This window comes from Brachyistius frenatus, unplaced genomic scaffold (assembly GCF_029030835.1).
Source record: "Brachyistius frenatus isolate BFR_SWC_R1_liver_20210118 unplaced genomic scaffold, ASM2903083v1 Contig_453, whole genome shotgun sequence".
NCBI classification, from domain to species: domain Eukaryota; kingdom Metazoa; phylum Chordata; class Actinopteri; family Embiotocidae; genus Brachyistius; species Brachyistius frenatus.
In genome coordinates, this window is record NW_027211052.1 from 92501 (window position 1) to 120000 (window position 27500).

General features: G+C 45.1%; 1 protein-coding gene across 3 annotated transcripts in view; it reads left to right on the top strand.

The window, feature by feature from the left end:
* LOC138637280 (neural cell adhesion molecule L1.1-like) overlaps positions 1-27500 on the top strand; it is a 39403-nt gene that overhangs the window by 7394 nt on the left and 4509 nt on the right. For 2 of the 3 annotated variants that reach the window (XM_069725824.1, XM_069725825.1), the window contains exons 2-21: positions 10341-10703; positions 11576-11590; positions 12525-12627; positions 13745-13914; positions 15236-15358; positions 15687-15857; positions 16796-16910; positions 17877-18061; positions 18499-18630; positions 19417-19560; positions 19652-19763; positions 21279-21439; positions 22819-22978; positions 23171-23298; positions 23431-23532; positions 24075-24281; positions 24364-24434; positions 24509-24734; positions 26615-26721; positions 27133-27391. In XM_069725824.1, coding sequence (XP_069581925.1) covers positions 11581-11590; positions 12525-12627; positions 13745-13914; positions 15236-15358; positions 15687-15857; positions 16796-16910; positions 17877-18061; positions 18499-18630; positions 19417-19560; positions 19652-19763; positions 21279-21439; positions 22819-22978; positions 23171-23298; positions 23431-23532; positions 24075-24281; positions 24364-24434; positions 24509-24734; positions 26615-26721; positions 27133-27391 — 2686 coding nt within the window. In that variant the 5' untranslated portion in view covers positions 10341-10703; positions 11576-11580. The remainder of the gene's footprint in view (positions 1-10340; positions 10704-11575; positions 11591-12524; positions 12628-13744; positions 13915-15235; positions 15359-15686; positions 15858-16795; positions 16911-17876; positions 18062-18498; positions 18631-19416; positions 19561-19651; positions 19764-21278; positions 21440-22818; positions 22979-23170; positions 23299-23430; positions 23533-24074; positions 24282-24363; positions 24435-24508; positions 24735-26614; positions 26722-27132; positions 27392-27500) is intronic. The other variant, XM_069725826.1, reaches the window with a different exon arrangement.

Below are 27500 nucleotides of genomic sequence, written 5' to 3' on the forward strand. Positions count from 1 at the left end.
GAAACGCCTCGTCTCTCTGGCGCCCCCTGCGGGCTGGACGGCGGGTGGCGGGTTTTCTCGACCTCACACCTTGAAGACGAAGAGGATTGAGGAGTATTATGTGAAGAGCTCGACTCAAAGCGCTGCGCGGCGTCTTCTACCTACCAGCGGGGATTAACGGTGTGTGTGTGTGTGTGTGTGTGTGTGTGTGTGTGTGTGTGTGTGTGTGTGTGTGTGTGTGTGTGTGTGTGTGTGTGTGTGTGTGTGTGTGTGTGTGTGAGAGACGATGGTGGTGGGAACATTTAACTGGAACTGATCTGCATAATGTCGGCTAATTTTCCGTTGCGGCCGGTCGTCGCCTCGGGGCCTCGGAAAGTTTTACAGCCGAGCAGCGACGCCCTTTAATAAATAATTAATATTTTAATACCAGCTATCAAATGAATAGATTAGATTATTACATGTTGGGAGGTACATTCATCGTCCACTGAGAGTTGTTATAATCTGCCTCGTTTTGTTTTGGTTTCAGGCTCCGTTTTTGGCCTCGTATAAAAAAAAAAGAAAAGAAATTGTTTTGATGAATCGTCAGAAAACGATCGTTTCAGCATCAAACAGCTCGAGCCGGTGAACACAGTCGAGCGTTTAGCAGCTTAACGAGTCAGATATTATATTTATTCAACCTTTATTTAAGTCTCTCAAAGAACCGTTGGAGGTCGATCCTCATTTACACAGAAAAACTAAGAAATAAACAACAATATTCAGTAGAATCAGTTAAAACGGCTCCAGACAGGAAGTGCTGTGGATTATTTGGGGAATTTGTTGACTGATCTCTTATTAAAATTATTGAATTCTTCAAAGCTTTATTTGACTTTACAGCATCTAGACGGGATCACAAAGTTCAGAGAAATCTAAAATAGTTCCTGATTTCATTCTGGCCTTCACTCTTCAAAACTGGGAACATTTGCTGGAAGTCAAACAGCTCATTTCATCAAAAAACACAACGAAACTCAAGTTAACAATCTGCTTACACCGCTTTCGAACTACTAACGAAGCTAACTCACAGCTAACTTTGGGGAACTCGGTGTTGACGGTCTGACTCTGGGGGGACGAATTCAACGCTGCACAACCCGACATGAAACACTTCCTCGTGAAGGTTGAACACACTCGGACCCTTTTAGTTGATTCCAACTGAAGAAAAAGGTCCTAAATATGTTTAATTTCTCATTACTTTCAGGAATTATCACGTGAAAGCTGCAGAAAGAATTGCTACAGATTATGAGTTTGTGTTTGTGACGGTTTGAGTCAGCGATGGTTGAATGTGAGCGGACGAAGATGTTCAGGTCTTTAGAGCTGATCTCTGCAGTCAGCAGTGATCATGTCGCGACTCGATTAACACGGCGGTGCGGCGGACTCTTATTATCATCACGTGACCTCAATGATGTTAAACATCATTTTAAATGAATTTTATTTTGGCGTTGTGAGTCGATTCTTCCTTCCTGCTCCGGTGTTCAACGTGTGTGAAGGCGGTGATGGATGTGTTGGCTGTGGGTGGTGTACACACACCGCCCCGAGTGCTCCGTCACCGCCGTGGCCTCTCACAGCTGGCGCCACTCGCCCCTCAGCTAAACCTAATAGACCCCAACCGGGCCGGGGGCCGCTGTTTATCCACCAACATACCGTCGCTAATGACTGATTCATGACGCTCCGGAGCAGTCGAATCGGAAACAGACACACAGCCCCGGCTTTGTGTCTGCTGAGGTGTGTGTGTGTGTGTGTGTGTGTGTGTGTGTGTGTGTGTGTGTGTGTGTGTGTGTGTGTGTGTGTGTGTGTGTGTGTGTGTGTGTGTGTGTGGGCGGTGTGTATGTGGGCGGTGTGTGAGGGCGGCGGGACATCCAGAGGTGCACAAACAGTGTCACACCAATAAGAGCTCATTTGAATATGAAAGGGTTTGAGCTCTGAGACCGGCGTGGGGGGAAACGTCTCCCTCCGTCACGTCTGACAGGCAGAATCGCCACGGCGACACATTTCTACACAGCTTAAATGATTCGTCAATTAATCGGTTGCATCAACTGACAGCAAGTTTTTTCGCACTCCGTTTTCTGGATTTGCTGCTTTTTCTTTCTCTGGTTTGAAAGACCAGCTTTTTTGTTGTTGTTGTTATTAATCAATAAAATTGCAGCTATTACAGATATAACGGATGCACACAAAAAGCCAGAAGGTTTAGCTGGTGATCGCAATAATTTATGCAAATTCTAAGCAATCTCAGCAAATATTTGTGGGAGCTTGAAATTTTGCAAAAATTCCTGCCATTTTTTCCCAAAACATTTTCATCAGCAGAAACTCTGCTGAAAGTATTCCGGTAATTTTACCACATAAAAAAACTTACTTAAAACTCAACAAATTACATCGTAATTGAGAAGAAAAGCTGCATTAAAAAAGGAACTTTTTTGATGTTACTACATTTTCTTCTGTTTCTGGTCGCTGGTAAAAAAAAAAAAAAAGATTATTTTTACCTCGACTTCCAATTTTTTACTGCAAACAAACTTTACTTATAACTCCACAAATTACATCACAAGTTTTAAGAAAATCCGCTGCAGAATAAAAAATCGTTATCGCAACAATAACGAAAAAACCCTCTTTTTTGTTTTTGTCTTTTAAAATCTCGCCGCTGACGCTAACCGGCACATTTTTCTTTCTCTTTGATTATATTTGAACCAGAATTCAAATGGTTCGCCGCAGACCAGCCGGCTTGTAAAATACACTCCTCAAAGTTCGTCTTAAAACCTTCCTGACGGGCGGAAAGCGTTTGGCGGCGGCGAGCGATCGTGAGAACGCGGTTCGGTGGGCGGAGCCTGCCGTCGGCGCCGCGGATCCTCTTTCATGGCCGAAGCCGATAAGACGGGAGACGGTAAATCTTCACCTCCAGCAGATTCACAGAATTACTGCTGTGAAGCCTGAAGGAGAAAGCTGAGCAGAAAAAATACAAGAGTGACAGGAGAGGAGGAGGATGGTGGAGGAAGAGGAGCAGACAAAGACAGAGAGGAGGAAGAGGAGGAAGAGGAGGAAGAGGAGGAAGAGGAGGAAGAGGAGGGTGGCCGGCGGCCCGTCGGTGTCAGCCGCTTTGTTCGGGGTCAGAAACCTCCTCGTGCTTATTGAGTTATTCATCTGGTCCTCAGGGAAACTCGGCGTAGTTAGACGAGGACACAAAGGCAGCTCAGACACGTGTGTGTGTGTGTGTGTGTGTGTGTGTGTGTGTGTGTGTGTGTGTGTGTGTGTGTGTGTGTGTGTGTGTGTGTGTGTGTGTGTGTGTGTGTGTGTGTGTGTGTGTGTGTGTGTGTGTGTGTGTGTGTGTGAGATGAGGTCATCCACCTACAAGACGGGAGCTGATGATGATGTCAGAGCGATGACTTCCAAGTGGCAGTTCCCAGAAACGGAGTCTCTTTCTGGGAATATTTCAGATTTAGATCCTCAAAATTATAAAAGAGCGATTTGTTGGTAAACCTGACCCCGCCCCAGGCCTGTCAATCAAACAGACACGCCCCCAAAAACAGGTCTTCTTGAATCTTCTTTTCTAATGAATGAGGGATTATTTTCAGATGGACCTCCAGAAAACTAAGAAGAAGGAGTGACTTTAGCTAACAACACCGAGATAACTGATGGACACATTTTACATAGACATAGAACTTTATGATAAAAGTTGAACCTCTGGTGGCACTCGGTGGTATTGCAGCTTGAGGGTGGAGCTCAGCTATGTGAATAAAATGTCTGCAGTCAAAGATCAGATGGTCTGTTCATTAAGAACATTCATAAATCTGGCATGATGTCTCATTAAAGACATATTTGCTTTTGATAATGAAAAGTATATAAATGTGGAGACACACACACACACACACACACACACACACACACACACACACACACACACACACACACACACACACACACACACACACACACACACACACACACACACACACACACACACACATTATCATCTCCCTCCATTCACACAGTCAGAGGCGACGTGTTTAACTCAGTGGCACTTCATTAAAATTACACATTATTACATATTCATGAGGTTTGATGTGAAGGACGTAGTATCATCTACACACTACACACACACACACACACACACACACACACACACACACACACACACACACACACACACACACACACACACACACACACACATGCTGACCATAGAGCCTGGAGCAAGAGGTGAGAGGAGCAACCTATAGCTGATTCCATCTAAGTGTGTGTGTGTGTGTGTGTGTGTGTGTGTGTGTGTGTGTGTGTGTGTGTGTGTGTGTGTGTGTGTGTGTGTGTGTGTGTGTGTGTGTGTGTGTGTGTGTGTGTGTAAATGTGAGGTGTGAAATGAATAATGAATTTAGGTGAATTTAGGTCAGGCGGCGGACTGGGAATACCTCTTTCTTTTTCCTCGCCTTTGTGTATAACTCTGTGTGTGTGTGTGTGTGTGTGTGTGTGTGTGTGTGTGTGTGTGTGTGTGTGTGTGTGTGTGTGTGTTTTTTTACCTAATCTCTCCATCCACACTTCCCAATTCTTTCCTGCAGATCGGAATCTATCAATGAATTAATTTCCCGCTCCGTCGCTCTCAATCCGTCCACCTGCACCCCCCCCACCCCCACCCCCCGCCTCGGGCCTCCCAGCAGACCGTCCCACCTGCAGCCGGCCCCGCCTCCCCCCGGGTCTCCCGGTCCACCTGCCTCTGTCCTCTGAGCCCCCTCCAGGTCTGAGGGACTGAGGGAGGCGGGGCAGGGGGAGGGGCAGGGGGAGGGGGAGGGGAGAGGGAGGGGGGGGAGAGGGAGGGGCCGCGGGGAGGAAATTGGTCCAGTATGTTTAAAGTTAACCGGTACAGAACGGGAACATGGCCGCCTGCAGGCTCTGTGAGGCCGTCTGTCAGGTTTAAACCGTCTTCTGTGTTTTCGGTCCGTCACTCGTCCGAGTGTGCAACGCTGGTTGTTTCTTTTCTGAAAATTAACTACGTCGTTTTTGTGCTAATGTCCCAAACCAAACTCAGACAAGTCCAATTTGACAAAAAAACGCAACCCAAACTCTGACTACGTGTTTTTAGTATCTTAGAAACAACGTGGTTTTTTTTTTTTCTGGAACTTTTTCTTCTTCTTTCTAGAACGTGTTTTTTCTAGAATAACGTGTTTTATTTTCTAGAAGAAACTTTGTTTTCTTCAAGCAACGCGTTTTTTTTTCTAGAAGCAACATTTGTTTTTTTTTTTTTTTTTTTTTTTTTCTAGAACGTGTTTGTTAGAAAAATGCCTCCGAGGCTGGATTCAAAATCAAACACATCGGACATTTATTCTTGCAAGAAGGAGCAAATACATGGACCCTCAAAGAAGGATGTCCAGCATTGCTCAGCGTCTGTCCTCCGTAGGACAGCTTTTATAAAGTGTGACAAACAGCTGACATCCACCCCCACTCCCTTTACATCTGAGTTCAGTTGTAGGTCACAAGATAAGGACATATGGACGTCGTAGAAGACGTTGTAAAAGAGACACTAGGAACTTCTTAAACTACAGACAAAGAAAATAAAACTCATCTTATTTTCTTTCCATCAGTGTTTTTTTTCTAGAACATGTTTTTTTTTTTTTTTTCTTTTCTAGAAGCAACGTGGTTTTTTCGGCCATTTCTCCTCGATTGTTGTCATTCTTGCGTAAAACAAAAGGCTACATCGTGTTTTCGGTCCGTCACGTTTTGGCCTTAAAGAAATGTTCGTTTCCTGAAGCTGCAGCGATGTTTTCACGTCTCAATTTTTCTGATCAAAAGTCCCAAAAATGTCAAATTTAAGTCAAAAGAAAACCATCAAATAATTGTATTTCAGAAGTTTAAGGCAGAAGAAGTTTGTACATTTTCCCTTAAAAATATACTTACAGTTAATTAATCATTACAATGATTGTAAATTGACCTTTTCTCAACTGAGGAATCATTTCATGTCTACGGTTCTTATTATTATCTCTCAAAAATACAGAAGTAAAGTTTTTGCCAGCACTTAAAATCTTTATTTTGTGTCAGTAATTGGTTTTAAATCACACTGGATGTGCAGGACGCTGCAGCTCGCCTCTTCATCCTGAGTGCACTTCCTCCTCCTCCTCCTCCTCCTCCTCCTCCTATAATGGGTCTGATTTAATTCAAGTGGCCGTAACAAGTCGAATTTTCCGGATCGACAAAAGGGGGACGATGAAAAGCGAAAAGAAATCTGTGTTTTAATGTCGTCGTGTTGAAACTGAAGGAGGTTTGTGTCAGCAGAGGTCGAGTGTCTGCACACACACACACACACACACACACACACACACACACACACACACACACACACACACACACACACACACACACACACACACACACACACACACACACACACACACACACACACACTCCAATTCTGAAAAGGAGGCTGCCGCGCGCCTTCAGATAAAGACTGAATTCTTGAATAAGCCCCTCCCCCCTCTTTAACTCAGCACCGCAGCAGGACGTCCATGAATATTTAAATTACAAAAGTCAGTTTGAATAATCTTTCCTTTTCTTTTTTTTAAATCTGAAGACACACTTTTCCTGCCACCGGGTCGGAGGTGCATGTTGTGACTGGAAGCACGGCATGCTGGGAAATTTTCCTCACCCGTGATTTTTTTTTCACGGTTCGTCTGTCATATTTTCTGTCTGCAGCACCTCATTACATGTGGAGGACCCCCCCGGCTGCAGGTCGTTATCCTCCCCCACCCCCACCCCCACCCTCCACCCCACCCCCCAACACACACACACACCTCGTGTCCCGCTGCTCTGTTTGGGTCATTTATTTTGTAAATAAGCCCGGCAGGTAACAGCCGCCTTGAGGGCGGGGCGGGGGGCGGGGGGCGGGGGGGGCGGGGGGGGGGCAGCTGTGTGTGTGTGAGAGAGAGTGTGTGATTAAGTGACCGTGAAGGAGGGCAGATGTGCGTGTGTGTGTGTGTGTGTGTGTGTGTGTGTGTGTGTGTGTGTGTGTGTGTGTGTGTGTGTGTGTGTGTGTGTGTGTGTGTGTGTGTGTGTGTGTGTGTGTGTGTGTGTGTGTGTGTGTGTGTGTGTGTGTGTGTGTGTGTGTGTGTGTGTGTGTGTGTGTGTGTGTGTGAGTGTGTGTGTGTGTGTGAGTGTGAGTCAAGAGTCATAACCGACAACAGCAACGGGAGCTGAAAGTGTGTGTGGGTACTTGTCTGTATATCCTTGTGAGGACCTGAGTTTCACACCTGCATTGTGAGGACATTTGTGGAAAGTGAGGACATGCATGCTGGTCCTCACTTTGGGACGAACCCTCAGCTTGTCCCATCACAAAGATAGATGTACAAACATGTGTGAATGTGTGTGTGTGTGTGTGTGTGTGTGTGTGTGTGTGTGTGTGTGTGTGTGTGTGTGTGTGTGTGTGTGTGTGTGTGTGTACGCATGTGTGCACTTGTGTCTTTGTGAGGAACCAGCTGGAGTTTCACACCCGGGTTGTGAGGACATTTGTGGAAAGTGAGGACGTGTCGCTTCGTCCCATCATGTCAGCGAGAGTCCTCACAAAGACAGATGTACCAGCGCGTGTGTGTGTGAGACAGAGATGTGTGTGCTGGGGACAGGTTGCGTAATTATGGGATGTTGGAGGGGGTCTACATTAACCAGCTGTCACCTCACGCCCCCCCCCCCCACACACACACACACACACACTCGTGTGTTTTCAGAGCGGCGGGCGGTTTACTCGCCGAGACTGATAAGTTATGACACGTCCCGTCACCTCCTCTGGCCTCCATGTCTGTTCGTATTCGAAAGAAATTCGAAATCTCTGAATTAAACTCCCCGATATTATCCCGTAAAAACTGTCGGCTGGATAATAGAAAAATACATTTGTGACCTGCTAACGTGTCTTCTAAAGTTAAATATTATGTTCTATCGACTAAATGGCATAAAATTCCATGAAGACGTTCATATTTCCTGGACCCGGCCTGGTTTTTACGTTTTAAGCCTTTTCATGGTTCCTTGAGGATAAATCTTTGAAACTCTGGTGATCCATAAAGGTTTCTTTTAGCGCCATCATCAGGACAACGTTCTGATTTATTATCATTCTTGAAGTACACGCTGCAGATGAAAATGTTTGTAGCGTCCGGGTCTGAAAAGTGAAGCCGGTGCAGAAGTGCCTTAAACTGCAATACCATTAAGGGCCACTAGGGGCTGGCTCCAAAACAAACCTCCCATTCAAAAAGCATCAACTTCTCTTCTTAAATACAAAGTCAGTAAAAATGTGCTTTGCTAGTTCGGAGCGGTTCGGAGCAGGAAGTGACCATATTTGGACGAGCTGGGGGAGGAGCCAGCGGTGGATCTGACCGATCTGATCGGAAACCTGACGATACTACGTCCCGCCCACCGATAGCTGTAACCTGACTGCACCACAGGCCTGTCAATCAAACAGACACGCCCCCAAAACCAGGTCTTCTTGAATCTTCTTTTCTAATGAATGAGGGATTATTTTCAGATGGACCTCCAGAAAACTAAGAAGAAGGAGTGACTTTAGCTAACAACACCGAGATAACTGATGGACACATTTTATTCACTTTGGATTTGATGAGAGAAGTTGAATGGGAGTCTATGGAGCCGGAGGCTTTTTGGAGCCGACCTCTAGTGGCACTCGCTGGTATTGCAGCTGAAGACATCTTGTGAGTAGACTACATCCAGTCTGCGGTCGCTGCCTGGCTTCAACAAAGTAAACATGCTCTTTTAATACTCAACCAAAACAACAATCTTATTTTAACCAAAAAATGAATGGACTCTGGTTGTTCCTGAAACCTGAAGTTATGCCAGCAGCACCTCCTGGAAACACAGTCCAGACTGCGCTTGTGTTTTTCTCCGTATTACACAACTGGATCTCATAAATCTGCAGACGGTTTATAAACTCCGACGACAGGACAGGGAACACTGGGTTGTTTTATTATTTGTTCCCTGCGTGAAGGATCTCCTGGACTTGATCTCACCGCTGCTTTGTTTCATTGAAGCGTTTCCATAAATGGAGCCGCGGCGAGCTTATTTTTAGAGCCGCTGAGGTTTGAAAAGAAAAGAAGAAAAAGTGCAGAGCGGATTTCAAAAAGGATTTCACGAGCTTTTTTTTTTTTTTTTTTTAGCTAGACTCACGTGTGATCCCTTGGAAAAAAAAAAAAAAAAAAAAAAAAAGTCCAAACTTGGAGGTGCGTGGTGAGTTTTTTTTTTTTTTTTTGGCCTTGTGTGTTAAAGCAGCGATACGAAGGAACAAAAGAGATCCATCTGCGTCTGCTTCCACCCCCCCCCCCAACACTCCTGCTGTCACGGGTCAGTGTTCAGTCACCAGGGTTGGAGGGGGGTGGGGTGGGGGGGACAAAAGACGAGATGTTGGAGATGAATGGGGATGCAGCCAAACACACACAATCTCTCTCTTTGTAATGTCATTAGTGGAGAAGATGTTTCCTGCTGCTTCTGATCTGATCTCCACTTTATCGGGATGACCTAACCTCTCTTTAACACACACACACACACACACACACACACACACACACACACACACACACACACACACACACACACACACACACACACACACACACACACACACACACATTTCTTGGTGTTTAAATTCCCTGCAGTTGTTTTTATTTTATTTTGTAGGTCAAACATTAAGTCATTTTTTCCTCCCTCTCTGGATTATGTTAATATTTTGTCTTTGCTCTGTTGACTCGTGTTTTAGGTGAAATTAATGATGTCTTTCCTCCCCTGTGTTCCCCTCCTCTTCCTCCCTCCTCATCCCGCCTTTGTTCTCGGGGTCAACCTCTCACTCTCACTCCCCCCCCACCCCTTTCCTCTTCTTCTTCTTCTTCTTCTTCTTCTTCTTCTTCTTCTTCTTCTTCTTCTTCTTCTTCTTCTTCTTCTTCTTCTTCTTCTTCTTCTTCTTCTTCTTCTTCTTCTTCTTCTTCTTCTTCTTCTTCTTCTTCTTCTTCTTCTTCTTCTTCTTCTTCTTCTTCCTCTTCTTCTTCTTCTTCTTCTTCTTCTTCTTCTTCTTCTTCTTCTTCTTCTTCTTCTTCCTCTTCTTCTTCCTCTTCTTCTTCTTCTTCTTCTTCTTCTTCTTCTTCTTCTTCTTCTTCTTCTTCTTCTTCTTCTTCTTCTTCTTCTTCTTCTTCTTCTTCTTCTTCTTCTTCTTCTTCTTCTTCTTCTTCTTCTTCTTCTTCTTCTTCTTCTTCTTCTTCTTCTTCTTCTTCCTCTTCTTCTTCTTCTTCTTCTTCTTCTTCTTCTTCTTCTTCTTCTTCTTCTTCTTCTTCTTCTTCTTCTTCTTCTTCTTCTTCTTCTTCTTCCTCTCTCCACAGGGACGACGGTGATCGAGGTTGTGTTTACTCGTCTCTGCTCTCCAGAGGGTCTGCGAGGGTCCCCGGAGTGTGTCTGTGTGTGTGTGTGTGTGTGTGTGTGTGTGTGTGTGTGTGTGTGTGTGTGTGTGTGTGTGTGTGTGTGTGTGTGTGTGTGTGTTTATGTGTTGATGAGTGTGTGGGTGTCTTGCATCACTTTTGATGGGACATTGAGAGATGTGTGTGTCACAGCGTTGGCGGATGGGCTGTAGGGGGCCGTGCTCCTCCCCGCCCTCCTCCCCCTCCTCCCTCTCCTGCTCCTCCCTCTGTCCTTCCTCTCCTCCACGCCTCCGTTCGCCCATGGAGCCATCAGCATCCCCAAAAGCTGTGAGTACCAATTCACCCTGAACGCCTCCTGAAGTGTTTTTCATCTTTCAGTGTTCCACGTTTCAATGTGCAGTTCCTCAGATGTCCACCGGAGGCTCCGGCAGCGCGTCAGTTCCCATAAACCTCCGTGTTAAAACTTTACAGCAGAAATAATAAACATGTTTACAGCATGGTACAAAAAAAAACAAAAAAAAACTGTTTTGGTTTTAGCTTTAAATCCTGATCGAAGTCAAACACATTCGAACGTAAGTGCGAATGTAAATAAACGTATCGACACAATCGGGTTAGAAGGACCTCGGGTTTCAGAGGTCAGGGTCAAAGGTCGGCGGGAGCGGCCATGACGGTCCCCGAGGGGAGGAAGAGGAGAAGAGGGGAAGGGAGGGGCGGGGGGAGGGAGGGAGGGGAATCAGGTTCAGCCCGACCTTCACCAAAAACGACCTTCATCTTTTTTTGGGTGGGGCAGAAAGAGAGGAAGAGGAGGAGGTTGAAAGATGAAGGGCAGAAATGGAAGAAATAAAGAGAGAGAGAGAGAGAGAGAGAGAGAGAGAGAGAGAGAGAGAGAGAGAGAGAGAGAGAGAGGGGAGGGAGAGAGAGAGAGAGAGAGAGAGAGAGGGAGAGGGAGAGAGAGAGAGAGAGAGAGAGAGAGAGAGAGAGAGAGAGAGAGAGAGAGAGAGAGAGAGAGAGAGAGAGAGAGAGAGAAGATGTAAACTGATCCGAGACGCCGTCGAGTCTGAGTCTGAAAACCGAGGAAGACGAGTCGTTATCGACGTGACGAAGCAAACGTTTTCTTCTGCTCTGAATGTTTGTGACTTTAAACTGTTTCCTGTTTTCTTCTTCTTCTTCTTCTTTCTGCTCTCGTGTGGACAAAACAGACAAAATGCCCGACAGTAAGTGACCCTCCCTGTTGCTTTAATGAACACACACGTGTGTGTGTGTGTGTGTGTGTGTGTGTGTGTGTGTGTGTGTGTGTGTGTGTGTGTGTGTGTGTGTGTGTGTGTGTGTGTGTGTGTGTGTGTGTGTGTGTGTGTGATGGTTCTTGAGACAGCTGTCGCCCCCGACGACGACGACGATGGAGGCCGTTGAAGCCATTTTGTGTCCAACTTCACTCAAATTATTGTAACGAGGATCAGAATTAACAGATTTTTTTTGTCTTCAGATCTGACGTTCGTATTTGTTCCTCAGCCGACTTTCTCAACAAGTTTTAAGTTTAACACAAATATGGTAATAATAATCCAAAATGATGTGAAACTGCATATTTCCAACCAGATTACGTGAACCGAAGTCTTCCACAAACTGAATTGGTACGACGGTGCGTTCGTGGCTAAAAGAGGAAAATAAACGTTCAATTTCTGACATTAAAGTTGTAAATTTACAAGAAAAAAACTTGAATAATCTCTGAAATTAAAGGCGTAATTGTACAGGTAAGATTTATGCGAAAAAACAATAATATTCTTTGAGTTTTTAATTATAAATCTGACCTGCTAATAAAGTAAAATATTCACACTATGGACCGTAATAATAATAATAATAATAATAATAATAATAATAATAATAATAATAATAATAACAACAATAACAGCTGCAGATATATTAGTTTACTTTTGTTGGTTTATTTATTCGTAGGTAGACGACTGCATTCGGAGCGAGTTTTGAGTCTCAGTGTTTGTACTTGTTGAGCTTTAATTACTCTACGATCACTTGTTGGTCCCGGAGGATTTCATTACTCTGTGTGTGTGTGTGTGTGTGTGTGTGTGTGTGTGTGTGTGTGTGTGTGTGTGTGTGTGTGTGTGTGTGTGTGTGTGTGTGTGTGTGTGTGTGCAGTGTCACAGCCTCCGGTGCTGACGAAGATACCGATGTCGTACACAGCCTTTTCTCAAGAGGACATCAATCTGCCCTGCGAGGCCTCCGGTAACCCGACACCAACGTACGTACACCCAGTGTGTGTGTGTGTGTGTGTGTGTGTGTGTGTGTGTGTGTGTGTGTGTGTGTGTGTGTGTGTGTGTGTGTGTGTGTGTGTGTGTGTGTGTGTGTGTGTGTGTGTGTGTGTGTGTGTGTTTTTACAGTACAGTTGCAGCAGCAGATTGGACAAATATGACGGACGACCGAGACATATGTGCGCGTCCGAGCTGTTTGTCCTCTTCCTGCCTTCCGGCTGCCTCTCGTCGTCATGGCGATAAATGTTCTGCTAATAAAATCAGAGCAAAAACAAAATTAGCGTTGCGTTTTTTCCGTTCCTCTTCGTCCTGTCCTTCCTCCCCTCCCACTCATCTCCTCCCTCTCTGTTTACTTCACCGTCTGCTGCTCGCTTTCTCAAATTCAAACTTGGTTTATTTCATTTATGAAGAAGTAAAACCTGACGTGACCTCTGACCCCCTTAAAGGAGTCAAAGTTTACGACTTGCTGTCGTGGAAAAAAAAATGCTCGTATAGAGTCCAGTGTCTGAAAAACATCCCGTTCCACCATGAACGTTATGAATCCTCCAGTTCAGATTCTGTCCGTCACCATCTTGTTAGTTCGGAGCGGTTTGGAGCAGGAAGTGACCATATTTGGACGAGCTGGGGGAGGAGTCAGCGGTGGATCTGACCGATCTGATTGGAAACCATGATGATACAACGTCCCGTCCAGATCACAGTTTTAAATGTATGACCTGACCCTTTGACCTTTAACCTCTGGGGACCTGTCCAGGGTGCACCCCCGGCTTCTCCGAGATTCAGCTGGGGACAGGCTCCGCCCCCCTTTGACCCGGTCCGGGATAAAACACATTTAAATGATGGATGGATGGATGGACTCTAATTAAATCAATATTTCATCATCCTCGCAGTTTAAAAAAAAAAAATCACATTTATTGTGTCTTATAGATATAAATTCCTTCTTTTCCTGTTATAAGGGACAATAAGTACCAAATCTGACGTTTAAATAAACTTGCGTGCTTAAACACTCATTATTTAAAAGACTATTTTCTAAAGCTTCTATTCAGTGTAGTTTGTTTAATTCTTTGCGGTATAATTGGAGGTACGTTTCCGCCCCTCTGCGGTCCGTAGTTTCCGTTGGGTGAAGGACGGCGAGGAGTTCGGCGAGCCGCGCAACGGATCGGGGACGCTGCGCGCCAAAAACAACGACGAGCTCGAGTTGTACGAAGGCTTCTTCCGCTGCTACGCCTCCAACGTGCTCGGGACCGCCATGACGGAGACCATCAAGGTCATCGTGGAGCGTGAGTCAAAGACACACACACACACACACACACACACACACACACACACACACACACACACACACACACACACACACACACACACACACACACACACACACACACACACACACACACACACACATACACATACACACACACACACACACACACGTACTGTACACACACACACACACACACACACACACACACGCACACACACACACACACACACACACACACACACACACACACACACACACACACACACACACACACACACACACACACACACACACACACACACACACACACACACACACACACACACACACACACACACACACAGTAATGCGCACACACACACACACACACACACACACACACACACACACACACACACACACACACACACAATTCGGTGAGTCAGTGAGGTTGACTGGGGCCACCTGTTCTGCTCGCTCATCTCTTGTTACCCTGGCAACCATTTCCTGGAGAATGAGACGTGACATCACTGAGTTGGGGGGGGGGGGGGGGTTGGACCTGACTGTGTCCAGCCTGCGAGGAAGACTCCGGTTACAGGAGAGGAGGAAGACGAGCGACGCAGCAATAATTTTAGTTTCGGTCGGACTTCACTCGTTAAAAACTCTCGACGTCCTTCGAACGTGTCGCCGCCGCGAAGCGCCGACAGATGACGGGGATTAAAAAATATATATAAATAAACGTTTGATCTGTGAGCTCAGAGCAGAAGCAGAAGGAGCTTTTACAGGATTTCTTTCTTTTTTGCCCTGGATTTTACCTCTCAGGCAGCTTTCAGGCTGTTGTGATAAAAAAAAAAGTTAAATTTCCGCAGGTATCGCTAAGAGGAGACTTATGGTTAAATATGAAACAAAGTGGAGCATTCAGCAGAAAAACATCCAACTACTCCTGTTGGGACTCGGTGGAGACCAAAAACGGAGATAAAAGAGCGGAAATATTTGACTCGCTTTTATCATTTTGGCCAAAAACTAATAAGAAGTTCCATCAGCTTCATTTTGAAGAAATAAATACTGTAAACAGTATAAAAAAAACAACAATCTGCGCAATGAAAGAAAATGTGAACTGTAGAAAACCCTTTTTTTTTTACTGTATGTTTGTCTTCTCTTATATTGTATGTTTCAGGTAAAAACTCTTCGCCCTGACTCATTGCAGACTCACTGCAGCATCTCACTCCCTGAACAAACACCATTAACAGAGTGCTGCAGACGGAAGCGCTGAATCAGCACCAAGTCTGCAAACCCGCAGATTTATGAGAAGTTCTGACGTTCTTGTCTGTTTTTTTTCTTCCTTCTGTGTTTTTCAGCTCAGCCGGTTCTTCCGAAACAACAAAAGGTGGAAAAGGACGCCTACGAAGGCGAAAGCCTCATCCTGTCCTGCAACCCTCCGGAGAGCTCCACGCCGCCCCACATCCACTGGATGGACCGGAGTGAGTTCTGGGTTCGGAGGGATTTTGCGACGCGGCGCTGCTTCGCAGACGGTTTTCCACTCAGACTGATGAGTGCAGCGCCGTCAGCTGATCTTTCTGGACTCGTTCTACTTCTGAGTTTTTTTATTTCTCTGCTGCCCTTTTTAAGTTGTCAGTTTTTGTTTGAGAGTGCGCCAAAGAGAGGAGCTCACAAATTTAATATTACATGAAAAAAAATGAAAAAAAATGTTTGGACCTTCCAGTTGTAATTCTTCCACTTTGCATAATGTATCCCCCCTCCCCCCCTCTCCCTGCCCCTCCATCCCGCCTCGCCCCCCTCCTCCGTCAGATATGGTTCACATCAAGCAGAGCGACAGAGTGATGGTCGGCCTGGACGGGAACCTGTACTTCTCAAACCTCATAAGGAAGGACACCCGAAATGATTACATCTGCAACGCCCAGTACGCGGCGGCATGGACGATCCTCCCCGATACAGCCGTCACCCTCACCGTGGTGCCCAGTGAGTGCACAAACAACAAACAAACAAACAAACAAACAAACAAACAAACAAACAAAACAAAATGTGAGCTGAATCCTCAACAGTAGACACATTTAACCAAACAGTTCTGTTTTTTAAAAATTGTATCTGTTTGCATTTGTAGCGTAAATAGGAATTACCTACAACCACCAGACTCCATTGGCAAAATCAGTCATTTTACCTCGGAAGACAAGAGTCGTTGATTTATCGCTGCTTCCATTGGTTGGTTGGTTTGTTTGTGTTATTGTGTGACTTTTGTGTTTGGATTTGACGTTAAAACACCACCGAAGTCACACAATAACACAAACTGACCAACCGACCGAGGCGGCGATAGACCAGCAACTACCGTGTTCTGGGAGGTAAAATTACTGCTTTTGTCAAGGGATTCTGGTCCTCTTTATAAGTGCTGGGAAAAGACCTAACCTTGACGTAGGAGCTTGAAAAGTCCCTCAAAGCGTCTTAAGAACTACGTTGGTTCTCAGTTCCTGCAGTGAAGACACACAACGAGGGAATTCTTCCTCCAATGGTTCCTCCAACGGTTCCTCCAATGGTTCCTCCAGTGGTTCCTCCAATGGTTCCTCCAACGGTTCCTCCAACGGTTCCTCCAATGGTTCCTCCAATGGTTCCTCCTGGAACAGCTTTCTTCCAAAAGTCATTAATAAATTAAAGGGGCAATTTAACATTTAATTATTTATCAATTCCATAAAGTTAAAGGTCTAAACATGCCTGACTTTTAGTTCTGAACTCTGTTTCCTACATTTCCCATGATGCAACTCCACAGCTTCTTTGACATTAAACCCTCCCACACGCCGACACCTGCAGTTCGACATCCAGGCTTTCTTTTAAACACGTTAAGTTTAGACGTGTTGTTCTGCACATGCTCAGTGTGCACTGATGTCATGTTCTCTCTCTCTCCTCAGGTAACAATGTCATCCACGGCAGGAAGCCCCGCCTCTTCATTCCTGAGGGCCACCGGTCCTCGGTGTTGGCCCTCAGGGGTCACAGCATCACCCTCGAGTGTATCCCCAAAGGCCTGTAAGTGTGTGTGTGTGTGTGTGTGTGTGTGTGTGTGTGTGTGTGTGTGTGTGTGTGTGTGTGTGTGTGTGTGTGTGTGTGTGTGTGTGTGTGTGTGTGTGTGTGTGTGTGTGTCATGGAGTCACAAGACTATTTAATTGCATGTTTATCTTCATGGAAATTTGTTTTGTTTTGTTTTGTTTTTTGTTGTTAAACTACTAAAATATTTAGTAACTCACATTTTTTGTGCACCAAATTTCTGTTTCATATCTAAAAGTACTGATGTTTTAATGTTTTTTTTTTTTTTAAATAAAGGGAGGTTAGAATATATTCTATTCTATTATTATAAAACAGCAACATCAAATAATTTTTTATTTTTATTTTTTTTCTAGCTTGTAAATTGCCAATAATTTTGAGAGCTGCATTTAAATGATACATTAAGTTGTTTTACATGTGAATAAAAATGGTAGACATCCGCACAGCAGGGGGCGCTGCTGCTGCTGCTGCGAGTTAAACTCTAAGCTGCAGACTGTGTGTATAATAACGGACGCAGTTTCCAGGTTCTGAACAGTAAAGTCTATGAAGAAGTGCCTTAAACTGCAATACCACCGAGCGCCACCAGGGGCTGGTCTCAGAAAAAGTAGTTTATTAGTGTTCAGATTTTCATATCTAGTTTGCAGTTTTGTATTTGGCGTGTTTATTTCTGAAAATAAAACACACACACACACACACACACACACACACACACACACACACACACACACACACACACACACACACACACACACACTAATCCCTCCTCCGTTTCTTATGCTGTTTGTATTTTCCCCTGTCACCCCCGTCTCCATGGCGATTAATGGCCTCGCCGCTATAATTCTCCTCTTAACGATGAAATAGGATATCACATCACTAATGAGATAATCCGCGATCATTCGCGTCTAAATTTCCTCCCGCCGATGCACCTCTTCCTCTCCGTCCCCCCGGCAGGCCGACGCCGAAGGTGGAGTGGAAGAAGAAGGACGGCAGCCTGGAGGAGACGGGCGGCGAGCTGGACAACCACAACCGCTGGCTCCACTTCGAGGACATCGGCCAGAACGATGACGGCGAGTACGAGTGTAGAGCCTCGAACACCCACGGCTCCATCGCCCACTCCTTCTCCCTTGCTGTGGAAGGTAGAACACACACACACACACACACACACACACACACACACACACACACACACACACACACACACACACACACACACACACACACACACACACACACGTCTTCTGTCCACGCAACTTATTACGACCCACAGCTACGTTGAAGTAAAGCGACCTCTAGTGGTCGTCGAAATACAAATAAGTGTTCATTTCCAATCATTAGGCTCCGCCCCCTTCTCTCCTCTCACTATCAAAACAAACTGCTGCTAGCTAACCACAACAACAGGAAGTGACGGGGTTTGTGACTTTCTGTGACATGTTTACATTAAAAAAAACACACAAAAAAACAGTCCCTCCAGGAAATGAAGTGATCCCGATAACTTCGTCGCTTTTGTTTCAAGTCGAAGTGGATTTTATGCTGATGTACATTTTCTGTGATGTTTTTCTGTGTTTTGTTGCAGCGTCTCCGTACTGGGTGAAGGAACCCCAGAACCTTCAGTACGCTCCGGGAGAAACGGTCCGACTGGAGTGCCAGGCCGAAGGCATCCCGACGCCGGTCATCGACTGGAGTATCAACGGCCAGCCAATCAGAGGTGCGTCTGTCACCGGGCTGTTTTCCTATTGGAGGAATCCCCCCCACCCAACACCCAACCCCCCCCACCCCCACCCCACCCAACCCCTCCTCCGATGGAGTCCGTCCCCGTTCTGAAGATCAGCGGCAGACTTTTACTTTACTTCACTCGCAGGTCGATCGTATCGTTTTATCAGACGGACCTTCAGATAGATTTCAGGCTCGTCCGCTATCTGTCCTCTTTAACCGAGATCCTCTGAACTCTGAACTCTGAACTCTGAACTCTGAACTCGGAGGAGGATCAGGCAGCAAAGTCGTGCCGAGATGAACTCAACAGGATCAGAGAGGGAGGAAGGAAACGAGGAGGAGAAAGATAAACAGAGTTAAAGAAAAGAAAGAAGGATGGAAGGAAGGACAGAAAGAAACAAGGAAGGAAAGGCAGGATGGAAGGATAGGAATAAAGAAAGGATGGAAGGAAGGAATAAGGGAAGAAGCATAGAGGAAGGAAGGAAGGAAGGAAGGAAGGAAGGAAGGAACGTATTAAAGAAACGAAGTAAACAATTAAGGAAGGAAAGAGGCAAAAGGAAGGAGAAAAAAAAAAAGAATCAGCTGGTAGGCGGAGTCTGTATCAGATGGTGGGCGGAGTCTGTAACAGATGGTGGGCGGAGTCTGTAACAGCTGCTGCTGCAATCAGCTGGTTAAACATTTCTCTGGATTCAAGACTTTCTGTTTGACAAACTTACTTTGTCGTCCGATTCTTCACCTCCTCCTCCTCCTCCTCCTCCTCCTCTTCCTCCTCCTCCTGCAGACGTGGACAGCAACCCTCGCCGCAGCGTGAACGGTGGAGTGTTGATCCTGCAGGACGTTGAGTTTTCCGACAACGCCGTGTATCAGTGTGAAGCCGCGAACAAACACGGCTCCATCCTGCTCAACACCTTCCTGTATGTCGTCGGTACGTAGACGGTCCACGTCCTCCTGATCACGTGATCGATCAATCGATCGATCGATCGATTGATTACTGACCCTCTGTGTGCGTCTCTCAGAGCTCCCTCCTCAGATCCTCTCCTCCGACGCCGTCGTGTACAAGGTCGTCGACGGCGGAGACGTGAAGCTGCTCTGCGAGTCCTTCGGCTCCCCGCGGCCGCACATCACATGGTGAGACACACACACACACACACACACACACACACACACACACACACACACACACACACACACACACACACACACACACACACACACACGATTACAGAAGAAAGTAACAGATGTGCACTCAAGTATTTGTATAAATATAAATTTTAATGACACATATTTAATTTGGTTGCTTTTTTTTCTTAAAAGTTACGAAGGAAGAGGGCATGCTGGGAAATGCAGCACGAGGAGCTTTGAGTGCAGGACTATAATGGAATATTTTAAATGTATTTCATCGGTTGCTATTTCTCCGTTTGATTTGGGCTCGACGCCACTGGTCCGGCCGTGTCAGAGATGATCCTCCTCCACTGGTCTTTACTCTGAATGAAGCAGCGCCCTCTGGTGGCCGCATTCATAACAACACACTGTAGCTTACTGTGGCGTCCCAGACGGCCGACCACGCCCAGGTCTGCTGTCACGGAGCAGCCGGCGGGGCGCCGGTCGACTGCAGGACGTGACACCGTGTGTTTCTACGAATAAATGAAGGAGCGTGTAACAAGCTGTTCGTCCTCGTCCGCAGCGTGAAACGAGCAACAAAACAAAACCTGTTCCGTCGTACGTTCCAGCCGCCGTGCTGGCACATCTTCGACGGGTTTAAATCGTCTACGGGTTCACTGACACCCATCAGCTGTTTGGATTTTTTTATTCTGGAGCCAAAAGACAAATCATTGCTGTGTGTGTAGAGCTGTAGTAACCGCCGAGGGCGCGGACAGGAAGTAGAAAGATTGTTTTATTAAAGTAAAAGCGGCTTCGCCACAATATAAAAAAAAAAATACTCATTTAATAAAAGTTCTGCTTTCAAAGTAAAAGCACAGAATTTAAATGCAGATTTGAAAGTTATGATCTCATCTACAGAGTAACTCATATAAAACTATAAAATCAAAGTTCTTAATACTTCAGTAAAAATACTTAATTTAATTACATGAGATAGAGATTAAGCGTGTATTAAATGTGTCGTTTTTAAGGGTAATTTTTTAAATTTCTTTTACATTAAATATATTAAAACTGTGACTATTTGAAAAAAATCGTAAAAAACTGAAGAAAAAAAGTTTTGTTAACAGTTTTTAGCAGTTAAAGGTTTTTACGTAACATTTTGAGCATAATATGATACAACATTTGCAGAAAATATTAGACATGCTGGCAAATGAATAAATAAAATATGACGTTTTTTTTGTCATTTAAGTTTTTGTCATTTTTTTAATCATATTAACTTTATACGAAAAGATAGATGATACTGATGTGGTGTCAGCTCAAAGTATTCACATTTAATGGATAATAAGAAAAAAAGAAATAACAAGCAACATAAATGTCAGTCATCCCTCGTAGAAAGTGTGATTTTCTTTTTCTGAATCTCAACTGCTGTGTTGGATAAAGTTGAAAAATTGTGTGGAAATCCTTGAAATGAAAATGGTGTAAAACAGATTTAGTTGCTCAGATTTCTTCCATCTGTAGATTATATTAATGTGTGTGTGTTTGTAGGGAGCGTGAGGACTTCGACCCCCTGCTGTCGGACCCTCGCGTCGCCCTGCTGACCGACGGGACGATCGAGTTGTCCAACGTCAGCTACGCCGACGTCGGCGAGTACACCTGCTCCATCACAAACAGCAACATCTCCATTACCGCCAACCTGGAAGTCTTCAGTGAGTCACGCACCAACTTTTGTGCCAAACTTTTAAACGTTTTTTTTGTTTTTTCCGAGAAATTCCCTAAAAAAGCTGCAGCTGCTTTCCTGAAGACATTTTTAGTGTCCTGAAGTTTGAGACGTCCTCCAAAGACACCACAAAACACGGAAAACAGCCTGAGAGAGAATGTAAACATTCAGCCACCTTCCAAGTCACTGGTTGCTATGGTTGCACCTCGCCAGTCACTGGTTGCTGTGGTTGCACCTCCTGAGTCACTGGTTACTATGGTTGCACCTCGCGAGTCACTGGTTGCCATGACGATTCCCGCTCCTCCAGTGGTCAGTGAGCTTTAACATACAGACACGGATACAGTCGGAGAAATACAGACGCTGACTAGAAAAAGGGGCTTTCGAGAAATCCTCATAAAACGAAGACTACAAGACCGACCGGAAAAATTCTTCCTCCGTCTGCGGCGGAATGTTGTCGTTAATAACTGCAGAGATTTTTAGGTTTCTCCTGCGTATTATACAGGCGTGGTCGCAGCTGAGAGACGCCCTCCGTTTCTGGTTTTGACCCGACGTCTCAGAGCTCAGATATAATGGGAGTGTATTGGAGAGTTGGAGGGAGCACTCGGCGCTCAGAGGGGATTTTGGCGAAAACTGTAAATCCTATCGCAATGAGAGTCACGCTGGGTGAAAGCTAACAAAAATCTCTACAGTTTGATGTATAATTTGTGCAAGTAGAGTGAAAATTGTGAGCAATAAAACGGGATTAACACGACTTTATTTCACAATATTTTAGGGGGTCAGAAGTTAGAGTGCGTGACATCACGCGTGACATCACGCACTCTAACTCTGAACATTCCGTCCAATACACACCCATTGTAAACTAAGAAAAAGTCCAAAAAATTCATAAAACTTAAACTGTGATTTTGTAAAAATGGTAACAGATATTAAAACACCAATTTAATCAGTAACAGTCCAAAGCCTTGTGACCCATTCAAACTTTGAATGACGTTTCTACTGTAAAGTATGACAGAGCTGTAGAGCTCCAAAGCTGGCTGGGTTTTTCTCTCATCGTGACCATTTCCCATTTATTTCAATTTGGAAACAAACAACAACAACATTTTTTTTTTTTTTTTTTTGCAATTTTTTGTAAAATTTCAAGTTTTGATATTTATGTTGGATGAGTTTTTCCAAAAGCTGCGGGACGAATTACACGACAAAAATTGCGCAATCGTAAAAGTTTGCTGTATACGAATAACAAGGTGGTCACAAAAAAGGAGGGACGTTTTTAGTCGTGAGGGATGTTATAGCCCAAAAGCTTTTACAAAACAAAGTCATGAAGAGATAAAAAAACAAAAAAACTTTTGTCCCGTGCTTTTCTGTTCCTCTCAGATCCGACGGTGATTCGGAACGGCCCCCAGGACGTTCACGTTGACATAGGAAGCAGCGCTCTGCTGGACTGCGACTTCGACAGGGACCCTCGGCTGAACGCTCCGCAGGTCATCTGGAAGAAAGACGCTCAGAAACTGCAGGAATCGTCGCCCGATGACAAGTAAAGTCACACAACGCCGAAAATTATATCGGGATAGGGAACAAACATCTGCCGGCTAATCATGAAGTCAAGTAACTCAAAACTATTTGTTTGTGTGTGTGTGTGTGTGTGTGTGTGTGTGTGTGTGTGTGTGTGTGTGTGTGTGTGTGTGTGTGTGTGTGTGTGTGTGTGTGTGTGTGTGTGTGTGTGTAGGTACACCATCTTTGAGAACAACACCTTGAAACTGACAGACGTCCAATCACACGACACGGCTCGTTACTCCTGTGAGGTCATCACTCAAGTGGACCACGTGAACGCAGTGGGCTCCCTCACTGTCGTGGGTACGTCACTGTGTGTGTGTGTGTGTGTGTGTGTGTGTGTGTGTGTGTGTGTGTGTGTGTGTGTGTGTGTGTGTGTGTGTGTGTGTGTGTGTGTGTGTTTTCAGCACTAATGGTTGTCTGTTGGACCCTCAGCCCCTCCGGCCCCTCCTCGTCTTCTCACTCTGTCTGATGTGGAGGACCACAGCCTCACACTCAACTGGATCCCCGGACCTTCACACAACAGCCCCATCATAGGTAACACACACACACACACACACACACACACACACACACACACACACACACACACACACACACACACACACACACACACACACACACACACACACACACACACACACACACACACACACACACACACACACACACACACACACAAAACATGAGGCCATGATTTAAATTTTTTGTTTTGAAATAAACTGGATCAACATACAAAAAAACCCAGTCATTCCCAACCCTCGGTGCGTGGGGCTCCACCTGGTGGCACCAAGAAGAACTGCAGTGAAACTTAAACAACACAATACAATGATGCAAAAATTTGTTGGTATTTTATTTTTTTTCTCACATTTTCTAATAAAATTTGCCTTTGCTTAGCGATGTAGGGTGACTTCACGTCCAACAACGATCAAGTTAAGATAAGTTAAGTTGAGCTGAGTTAAGATAAGTTAATGAAGATAAATGAAGATAAATGAAGATAAGATACGATAAGACTTCAGATGATGTTCGGAAACATCTGGATCACTGATGACTGATGACACGTGTCCGTCTCCTCCCAGGGTTCGTGGTGGAGGGCCGGGAGGAGCAGCACAGGGAGGAGGCCCGGTGGACCTGGGAGGAGTTGAAGCAGGTGTCGGGAGAATTCAGCCACGTGCAGCTGAGCCTCCACCCGTTCTGCACGTACCGCTTCCGGGTCGCCGCCCTCAACAACGTCGGGCGGAGCAACTGGAGCATCCCGTCGGAGCACCGCAGCACGCCGCCGGCCGGTAAACGACGCGCGCCGACGCCCAGCCGAAGTTCCGGTCGTGGCTTTTAAACTGATCGTTCTCTTCCTCCTTCACCTTCCAGTTCCCGACAGGAATCCCACCGGAGTCCGCAGCAACTCCAATGAACCGGGAACGCTCATCATCACGTGGGATGTGAGTCCTCCGGCCGGCGCCGATCTGTGTGTTCGACTTTAAATCTAAATCGAATTTATGTTCCTACATTTCAGGAGATGGACAAGCGCTCCCACAACGGCCAGGACTTCCAGTACGTGGTGTCGTGGCGCGAGGTCGAGGGCCCGAACGCCCGCTGGAACGACGGCGACGCGAAGTCGCCGCCGTTCCTGGTGAACAACACGGGAACGTACACGCCGTTCGAGATCAAAGTGCGGGCCGTCAACGCGATCGGAGGAGCGCCGGCGCCGGAGGCCGAGATCGGACACTCCGGGGAGGACAGTACGTCGCATTACCACGTTTTATTACAGACACGGACGTGTTGTAACGGGTCGTTATGAGCTCTCGTGTCCTGAACGGATCCACGTTTTTATTATTTTTTTTAATAACCCCCAAAAAATTACTCACAAAAAAAATATCCTTTCACAATAATTGAGAATGATAAACAAATATTCAGAGTCACAAAACAATTAAAACATCACCAACAACGGTAAACGCTGAAAAACTTTGTGTGGTTGACATTGAAAAATTAGACCCGCCAAAATAAAACCAGCAATACTTTGTGTAGGAATTTATAAGAAAAAAAACCCAAATCAATCTGTTTAACTGCAAACAGGATTAAATGAAAGTAACAAAGTGATGAAACAAATGTTTGTTGGTTAAATAAGATTTTTGGGACATGTTAGCAGCTGGATTTGGCTTTTATTGTGAAATCTAACACAGGGATCCAAAATTTATCAAAGAAAAACTACTAAAATAAGAAAAACACAAAAAGCTAAATAGAAAAATGAGAAACAACTGTTTGTTATTTAAATACTATGTTTTATTAAAACTTATTAGTCACTAGATTAGACTTTTATTGTGAAATCTGACAAAGGGTTCCAAAACTGATCAAGGAACAAATAAACAAAAGTTTTAAATAATAAAAAATAAAATGAGGTGAATAAATCTATGAATCGAATTCAAAGGTAACTTCATCAAACACATTTTCAAATTAAGATCTTTTTCTGACTTTCTCACCGAGCTGAAGAAGTCATCGAGTCGTACACTTGTTACGTTCTCCATGTTGTAGTCGAGCGCCTGATCTGAACTCGTGTCGGGAATAAAAACACATTTAGAGGCTAATTTCTGGTCCCAGAACTGATTAATGCGTTCAGTCATAATAAAAGTCAGATTTCTCCTCTTTTACGAGGGAGTCTTGACATAAAATGACTTCAATCATCCGGTGGTTTCATCGCTCTGTGCAGATTAAAAGGTCAAAGCCAGCGTCTGTTTTCGGAGTGAAAGCAGCAACAAACACAAGAACGCTCTGTTGAGTCGGTGGAAAACAGGCGGCGTGTTTGTGCAGCTCGTCGTGTCAGCGTGATAATTAGTGTTTGAAAAAAGTCTTCAGGTCAAAAGTCAAGAGGCTCAGAGAACAAGGGGTTGAAAAACAAGGTCAGGGTTTTAATATTGCGTAATGAACGATCGGCATGCGCAGCGTAACTGCCTGGAAATGTTACGTAGCCTCGGCCAGGCTCCGCCCACCTGTCACTCACAACGTTAGACTTCGCTGTTATTACATTCTGGAAACTGAAGCATCAACTATCGGTGATGTCACCACTTTTGTTTGTGCACACACAAATAGCTGTAACCTGACTGCACCACAGGCCTGTCAATCAAACAGACACGCCCCCAAAAACAGGTCTTCTTGAATCTTCTTTTCTAATGAATGAGGGATTATTTTCAGATGGACCTCCAGAAAACTAAGAAGAAGGAGTGACTTTAGCTAACAACACCGAGATAACTGATGGACACATTTTATTCACTTTGGATTTGATGAGAGAAGTTGAATGGGAGTCTATGGAGCCGGAGGCTTTTTGGAGCCGACCTCTAGTGGCACTCGCTGGTATTGCAGCTGAAGACACTTCTGGATCGGAACCATTTTACAGAGCTGGAAGCTACGAACACTTTTTGCTGGAAACCCTGTTAGCATGAAGGACGGACCAATCAGTGACTATTGGGCGTGGCTACGTCATGGACTGTATATAAATGTGGATGTAGCTCCCCCTGGTGGTTTGACTTGATCCCATAGAAGACAACAGTTGAAAGTTATAATGTCTTTATTTTTTATTGTCTGCATCCTTCATGCCGACCTGCTTCTTTCTGTCTTTCCATCTCAGTACCGGAGGAGCCGCCGACCGGAGTTTCCACCACGGTGATGAACAGCACGGTCCTCGTGAAGTGGAACAAGGCCCAGAAGGTCCGCGGTCTGCTGCTGGGATACAAGGTACCGGAGACCAGAACCAGGCTCCAGTTTCTACGACAGAACCAGGAACCCGTCGACGGTTCACGTTTATGAAAATAACGCAGCTGCTGTTTCAATAACTGATGAATCATTTCAGTATTTATTTATTTTTGTTGCCAAAACAGGACGAACATTTGTTGATTCCAACTTCTTAAATATTATAAATAAACTGTGTTTCTTTTATCAACGTCGCTGTGAACTGAAAATTGAATTAATACTTAAAAAAACAAAAAAAACTGCTTTCAGTGACACCGGCAACGAAACGTTTCTTTCCTTGATCGATTATGATACAAATTTTTAGATTTCTTTAGTCAATCGAAAGTCAGAAAATTTGTGAAAAATGTCCAAAAACACACATTGAAGAGTGTTTTTTTTCCTTTCTGTCTCTGTCAGATTTACGTCCGGCGGTCGGGTCCTCAGGACGGACGTCACCGCCGGGCGCTCGGGAATCAGCGCCGCGAGGACAAGCGGGACGAGCGCGAAAAGAGGAAAGACAATGACAGCAGGGTGGTGGTCGTCCACGGCAACAAGACCTCCCAGGAGGTGCCGGAGCTGCGGCTCTTCTCCCGCTACGAGGTGTGGGTCACCGCCTTCAACAGTAAAGGAGAGAGCCCGCCCTCGCCGCCGCACAACTTCAGGACGCCGGAGGGAGGTGAGTTCAGGACGTCCCGCGATGCTGAAGGTTCTTTTTTTGATTTTGTAAAAAAAAATTGACATAATTTAAAAAAAATTAGCAAAACAATTTCAAGTCAAGGAAAAAA